Source organism: Gossypium arboreum, chromosome 6 (genome assembly GCF_025698485.1).
Source record: "Gossypium arboreum isolate Shixiya-1 chromosome 6, ASM2569848v2, whole genome shotgun sequence".
Taxonomy (NCBI): domain Eukaryota; kingdom Viridiplantae; phylum Streptophyta; class Magnoliopsida; order Malvales; family Malvaceae; genus Gossypium; species Gossypium arboreum.
In genome coordinates this window covers 9,206,653-9,214,722 of record NC_069075.1, presented here as the reverse complement: position 1 = coordinate 9,214,722, position 8,070 = coordinate 9,206,653, and the positions used below count along the sequence as shown (strand labels likewise).

The 8,070-nt window shown below is 37.4% G+C and overlaps 1 protein-coding gene across 1 annotated transcript; it reads left to right on the top strand.

Moving 5' to 3' along the window:
- Positions 1–741: 741 nt before the first annotated feature.
- Positions 742–7,663, top strand: LOC108486372 (SNF2 domain-containing protein CLASSY 1-like). Its single transcript, XM_017790403.2, has 7 exons — positions 742–1,523; positions 2,048–2,109; positions 2,289–2,536; positions 3,060–4,517; positions 4,684–4,821; positions 5,197–7,145; positions 7,334–7,663. The coding sequence occupies exons 2-6, from the start codon at positions 2,061–2,063 to the stop codon at positions 7,108–7,110; spliced, it is 3,807 nt and encodes a 1,268-aa protein (XP_017645892.1). The 5' UTR covers positions 742–1,523; positions 2,048–2,060; the 3' UTR covers positions 7,111–7,145; positions 7,334–7,663.
- The last annotated feature ends 407 nt before the right edge of the window (positions 7,664–8,070 follow it).

Sequence of the window (8,070 nt, the reverse complement as noted above, 5' to 3'; positions counted from 1 at the left end):
ACCCAACCCACCATGGCACTTGACGACAAGGCTTCTCCTATAACCCATCCCCTGTTGTCCGACGCTACCTCTCGCCTACTTGCCCCTCACTCGATTTACTCCTCCCCCTCGTCGAAATTGATATACTTCCCCATCCTCTATGGACAACTTTTCCAAAACCGCTACCATAACCACTCAACAAATCGCCAAACCACGACTTTACCCTCTTTCTCCCATACGCTTGGAAAACCAAAAAATTAAACAGAAATCCAAACTACCATGCTATATAAGCAAACATAACCGTGCCATAAAAGTAGATAAAACCGTCATGAAAAAACGTTTCTTCCATGAGTAAAAAGTTCATGAAAACCTAAAAACAAAAACGGAAAAAACCGATTCTTCATTTGAAAACGCGTAAAGAAACTATAAGCAAAAGACGGATAACTGTTTATAAACTATATAAATGTGTGTATAAAAAAAAGTTAATATTAGGGCATCTTAATTTTTGGATACAACACAAAAAAAAGATTTTATTACCAAAAAGATAGCAGAAAAAACCTGAAACTACACAAATAGGTGATCTTGGAAGTGAGAAAAATAAGATTCGAAATCGCTTCTCTTTAACAAAAAGATTATTCATTAATCATTGAGCAAATGTTTCAAATTAAGGAACCATCCAATTAAATATGCCATTTTATAATAATTAGAGTTGTCTCTAGTAATGATATTTACCTTAACAACATTCATTACATCTAATAACCACACTATGAAAAGTTAACTTGCAGTTGCATGCAATTCCGCATCATTTGCAGTTTAATAAAACCCTAAATCTCAAAACACCCTAAAACAAGCAAAAAAAAGTCAAAAAGTTTTCTTTTTTTCCCTGAGAATCAGTATCAATGGCTAAAAAGTCTAAAACCCAAGGTGATGAATGAAACAGAGTGACTGAACCAATCCCAAAAGAGAGAGATGAAAGCCAAAAGAAAAAAGTGGGGCTTTAACTTTTTGGTAATGAAGTAAATAGATTTCCATATAAACTCCATCCCTGCTGTTTTTTTATTTGTTCATCTTACACGTGCTTCTAACCTACCCTGAAAAAATATATATAAATAAATAAAAAATCTCATTTTATTATCAGCAAAATCCAGCAGTTTTTGGTGGCCCTATATTCTGCAAAACTCAACTACCAATGATCATCAATCACCGCCGTTCATTCACAAACACACCTTCCCATCACTACCCTTTTCTTGTTTCTCTTATTTACTTAGCTTGCCATCCCTTGCCTGCAACAGCAGGGGCCACTTCTTAACTTTTGAGTCATGCAAATTGCAACATAAAGTCATCAACCCAAAACCCAAGATTCTCAGACATATTTTATTTATAGAACTCCTCGCCCCCACTGTCCTTGTCTATCTTTTCACCTTTTTTTTCTTCCCTTTTCTCTTCCTTTGTTTCAGTCACTCACTCAGTTCTTCACTTCATTCAGTGTTAATGGTTGTCTCTCTGGAATCTGATTTTGTTTAATACCCAGATTCAGTTTTCAGGTAAATGTTAAGTAAAGACTTCTTTTTCCCCTTTCATTTCTGGTTTTTTAGATTATAATCATATGGTTTTCTTTCATTGATCTTCATCTTTTTCAGCTATGTTATAATTTTATTTCTTTTGTTTTCTCTGCTGATCATTGCATGAAATGGGTGGTCATATTCTGTCAAATTATATCCTGTTTTTTTATGGTAAAGTCTGATCTTTCTTTTGCATTTTTTTACCCTCCCCTTTCCTTGTCCGTGATAATTGTATAGGATTTTTTCTTTATTCGGAAATATATGATTAATCCTGCAACTTTTCAGGTAAAGTAGGATATTTACTGGATACTGTTAATAGTTTTACTGAATTTTTATGTCATTCTTAAACCTGGACACAGATGTTTGTTAGATTACATATTCAATTAATGTACTTTTACCCTTCTTTTCCATATAACCATGAATTTGATTTCCAGAACTTGAAAATTGCTGCTTTTTTTTCAAGCTTTGCAGATATATATGATTCTGATATATTCATTTTACTGCAGAACATATAACACAATGAGGAAAAGGCATTTATATCATTCCGAGCATCCGTTTGATGAATATCGTAAGCATTATTACCTCCTAACAATCTGCACTTTCGGTGTATTTATTTTGTCTGTTCGAATGGGAATCCGACTGCTTGTGTAGTTTCCTAGTAGTTTATCATGTAACTTGGATAACAGTAGTGTTATGTCTCTCCATTTCTTTGGTTTTGTATTACCCTACTGATTTCTCGTGTATCAGCTTTCGAGGTCTTCGTCCAAGACTCATGGCAAGCTGTGGAACTCATAAGAATAAAGAATGGATTCATGACTTTGCATCTGATAGATGGTCAATATCTGATTGAGAAGAAACCCTTCTCTGATTTACGTGTTAAGTCTCGGAAGGCAACTTTGCCCGATTGCACTTGCTTTTTGAGGCCTGGTATTGATATATGCATCCTTTCTCGCCCTCAGGAGACAGAAAGTCTCGATGAAGAGACTCCGGAGCCTGTAAGTTATGCTTTCTTAGACTGAGCAATCCAAGCATCCTAATTTGAAAATTTATTAATTCATTTAAATATTGCAGCTTTTGCTGATATCTGTCATTTGGAATTCCTACATGACTCGAACTCTGTTGTGAGTTTCGGGCATTGTTATGTCTGACACAGGTATATATTTGGGGAATCCTTGGAGGATCATATCCCCGTACCTATGTCCAGAGTACTTAAAGAAAAATGAAGAGTCGGACCAACATAACTCTATTCTCTATTTCTTATCCCTTGCCAAGCTCACTGGTATAATGTCGGACAACGAAGTAAATTAATTGCCCTTCACAAATTAACTATAAGAGGCTCATTGTGGGCAAAATTGAATGCTGATAGGTCGTGTGGTTATCCAAATATTTTAATTCTAATTTCTTGCTAAAAGAACTATCATTTAATGCTTTACTTAGCTTTTTTTGACATAGATGATTCCTATTGAAAGTTGTGATTTCGGCATTCAATTTTGATCTAACGGTTCTGTTTATGTTTAGGTGTGGGTTGATGCTAAAATAAGTTCCATTGAGAGGAAGCCTCATGACTCTGAATGCTCGTGCCAGTTTTACATAAACTTGTATGATAACCGTGCTCCTCTCGGTTCTGAGAAAGGAACTCTTAGCAAAGAGACTGAAGTAATAGGAATCAATGATATTTGTATCCTCCAAAAGCTTGAAAAGAATGCATGTGAGGATCAGCACTATAGGTGGAATTTCTCGGAGGACTGCTCGACATTGAAACGAACTAAGATATTTTTGGGGAAATTCTCATCTGATATATCATGGCTGCTTGTTACATCTGTTTTGAAGCAGATTGCATTCGATGTGAGATCGGTGCAGAACAAGATTGTCTATCAAATTCTGGATCAAGATGATGACACTCCCTTAAAATATAATAATTATTTCCATGCTGTAAATATCAAATCTGAGAATGGTATTTCGGTATCCAATGTGGTCCAATTTGACCCCCTTGGAAATAATGAAACTGATGCAGTTTATAGTGTTGATGAAACCAATCAATGGCCAGTTTATGATGCTATGAACTTGCGACGCTCTAAACGCAGGTTTGTACAACCTGAGCGTTTTGTTGGTTGTGATCATCCTGGAGGGACAGATACTAGCTGGCATCTTACAGCTGCTTGTAGAACTAGCAACTGGAGAGAAGAGGGAGAGGAACAAGAAGCCGATATGAACATGCCGCTATCACACTTGTTATGCATCAATGCAAGTCCAACGGAAGAGCTTACCCTGTCTGAAAAAAGAGATACCATGTCCAAAAGTAAGAATGTATCAAAGGAGGTAAAATCAGATGTGACGACTCCGAGGAAACCAAGTGTGGGAAATCCGAGCAGATCAGGTGTGAAATATCCCAGGAGACCAAGTGTGAAAAATCCAAGGAAAGATGAAAATACTCTTGCTATTGTTCCTGTGTCTTCAGAAACAGGTGATCCAGCCTTTGGAAACTGTCATATGCAGAGAACTCCAACGAATTTATCAGAAGAGATTGAACAACTCTCTTTGCATTATTATAATATGAAACGCTACACTGCGAACAAGAAGAAGAAAATTCCTGCTTTAGAGTATCTAGATTATGGAACTGGGTGGAAGGGAAGACCTCAACCAACGAAAGCACAGAGTAAAAGTTATAGGTCTTCTCAAACACGAATGGAAGATTTTGATGAACTGAAAACTTACAAAAAGACAACTCTGAGTGCAGGTGCATACAATAAACTTATAAATTCATATATGAAGAACATCGATTCTACATCGGTAAAAGATGAGTCACACATCATTGACCGGTGGAATCAGTTTAAAGAAGCAACGTCCACAGAAATGAATAGGAAAACAGAACCAGAAGAACCACCAGTTGAGGAGGAGGAAGAAATGTCTGAAACTGAAATGCTGTGGAGAGAAATGGAAATATGTATGGCATCATCATACTTTGATGACGATGAGGTAAGAGTAACTGAAATTTATATAAACACCCTGTCGCCCCACCCCAACCTGAAGTATGTAGGTTTAATTGTTGTTGATGCATTTATACCTTTATACCAAATGAGGAAATTTTGTTTCCCAGTTAAGTTTCTCTTCTCCATGGTTAATTTATTTAAATGATTTTCAGGCTAGAGTATCCGCTGAGTCTCTCCGGAAAGCTAATGAAAATTGTCAGCATGAATTCAAATTGGATGATGAAGTCGGGGTTCTATGTCGTATCTGTGGCTTTGTTAGCACTGAAATAAAACATGTTTCTGCACCATTCGTAAGTCCGAAACTCAAGACTGCAAGCTTTTCCAGTTACTGCTTTTTTCTTTTTTAATGTTGTTTGTCCACTATAAGCACCGACAACACCATATCACATTGCATTGCCACAATTTTTTTGTTTTTTCTTTCTCATAATTGTCAAATATGTGGTTGTGCCGGTGTTGGTGTTGGTGTTGGCCACATCGATGGTTTGCCAATATTTGGATGTACCATCTTTGTTGCCATCTTTTTTAAGCTTACTTGGGGAACTAGTTTCCTGCTCGCTTAACATTAGACCGTTGTCTCCTTTTTGCTCAGTTTATCGGACTGTGGCGGTCTATTAATTTATATTGCTCTACTAGATGTGTGATTAAATTGTTCTCCATTTTTCTAGCTGGAACATAAAACCTGGGTAGCAGATGGTAATTCGTGCTACAGAGATGAGACAGAGAATAAAGCAGACGGAGAAGAGGGCCTGAATCTTTTCTGTGATTACACTACTATACAGGCACGATTATCTGAAGAAAGTGACAATGTATGGGCACTAATCCCTGAACTTAGGAAGAAGTTACATTTCCACCAGAAACGGGCCTTTGAATTCCTATGGCTAAATATCGCGGGTTCTTTGATACCTGCACTAATGGAACCATCATCGAAAAAAACAGGTGGTTGTGTAGTTTCTCATTCACCGGGATCTGGGAAAACTTTTCTCATTATTGCATTTCTTGCTAGCTACTTGAAGTTATTCCCAGGAAAGCGGCCTTTGGTCCTTGCTCCAAAGACAACTCTATATACTTGGTACAAGGAATTTATCAAGTGGGAAATCCCTGTGCCCGTTCATTTAATTCATGGCCGTAGAAGTTATAGAGTCTTCAAGAAGAATGCAGTGAAGTTTCATGGAGTTCCGAGACCTAGTCAAGATGTTATGCACGTTTTGGATTGTCTAGATAAAATACAAAAGTGGCATGCTCAACCAAGTGTTCTTGTCATGGGCTACACTTCGTTCTTGACGTTAATGCGAGAAGATTCGAAGTTTGAGCACAGAAAATTTATGGCTAAGGTTCTGCGTGAAAGTCCGGGGCTCCTGGTATTGGACGAAGGGCACAACCCTCGAAGTACTAAATCGAGATTGAGAAAGGTTTTGATGAAAGTTGAGACAGATCTGAGGATATTGCTTTCAGGTACATTGTTTCAGAACAACTTCTGTGAATATTTTAACACCCTGTGCCTTGCAAGACCGAAATTCGTGTTTGAAGTTTTGCGGCGATTAGACCCTAAATACAAGAGAAAGAAGAGGTTCGACAAAGCTCGCAATTTGTTAGAAAACCGAGCAAGAAAACTCTTCCTAGACAAAATTGCCAGGAAGATCGATGCTAGCGTCGGAGAAGAGAGGATGGAAGGTCTTAACATGTTGAGGAAAATCACCAACGGGTTTATTGACGTGTACGAAGGTGGGAATTTTGACTGCCTCCCTGGTTTACAAATTTACACCTTAATGATGAACTCAACAGACATACAACATGAGATTTTGGTAAAACTCCACAAAATAATGTCTACATATACTGGCTATCCATTGGAATTGGAGCTTTTGATAACGCTAGCATCGATACATCCTAGTTTGGTCCGGACTTCAAACTGTAGTGCTAAATTTTTCAGTACAGAAGAGTTGCTGGAACTTGAGAAGATCAAATTCGATTTTAGAAAAGGTTCCAAGGTGATGTTTGTTTTGAACCTTGTTTATCGAATCATCAAGAATGAAAAGGTTCTCATCTTCTGCCACAATATTGCCCCCATTTATTTGCTTGCGGAAATGTTTGAGAGAATCTTCCGATGGCGAAAGGGTAGAGAAATATTGGTCCTTACAGGAGACTTGGAGCTATTCGAGAGAGGAAGAGTGATGGACAAGTTTGAGGAACCAGGTGGTGCTTCAAGGGTACTTCTCGCTTCAATTACTGCATGTGCTGAAGGCATTAGTTTGACAGCTGCATCCCGGGTGATTTTGTTGGATTCGGAATGGAACCCTTCCAAGACAAAGCAGGCTATTGCACGGGCTTTCCGGCCTGGTCAGCAAAAGGTTGTTTATGTGTATCAGCTGTTGGCAACTGGCACGCTCGAAGAGGACAAGTATCGTAGGACCACATGGAAAGAATGGGTATCCAGTATGATTTTTAGCGAAGCATTCGTGGAAGATCCGTCTCAGTGGCAAGCAGAAAAGATCGAAGATGATGTATTGAGAGAGATAGTTGCAGAGGACAAAGTTAAGTCATTTCATATGATAATGAAAAACGAAAAGGCTTCTACAGGTTGATGATCAGAGACTAGCTTCCCACCACAGTAATAACTGTAAGAAACTTGTCATCTTCTGTTACAAATTAATTACTCCCTGCATGCATGCATGCATATGTATATATCTATTTTTTATGCATGAATATGTACACTGGATTCATGGAAAGACTGTACAGTGAATCAAAACTGCAAGCTTTTCTACAGCTTAATTAATTGGTTTTTTTTTTTTTTTTTCGTTTTCGTAGTTAGCAAGTCTAGGGAGGAGGGACTCAGACCTCGAGACTTGATGTTTAAGGAGAGAGAGCAACAGGTAGGCCAAACTTGGATTGTTTTCTCTTCAGCTTGCTTGTATTATGTTTTATAATTGTGCTTTCTACAGGTAACAACTTTTTAACTTGTAAAATGGCACAACTTTCCTGCTGTCTCATAGTTCCCTTCTTTCAGAGATAACTTTTTTGCTTTGATTTTTTTTTTTCCTTAAAGCATCCATGTATCCTATAGATGAACATGGACGTGGAGATATGATCCTTTAAATGCATGAAAATCGTATCGGAAGCAATGCCATCTAAAAATAATGTTTGTAAAGTGAGAGTAGTACTAGGAATGCCACTATAAAAAGGTTTTCTTATACTCTACTTAATCATATAGAAAGAGATTAAGAAATGTTAAATGTCAAAAACAATGGGTAGGCATGGGGGATTGGAGCTTGAAACCAGGGATATTGTAACCCTTTTTCAATAAAATTAACTACAAAACCATGTCCTCAATAATTAAGTGATGGTATCTTTAGTAGGTATGGGTTTTGAATCCCGGTTTGGGGCTTGAAACTAGGCATGCTACGATTCCTTTTCTCAAAAATTACAAGCAATACTATCAAAAATTACAAGCAATACATTGTTAAGAGAGGTGATTATAAATCTGGAAAAGATTAGTCTTTATAATTATAAAATGAATCTGAAATTTTTTTTAATTGTGTTTGTTT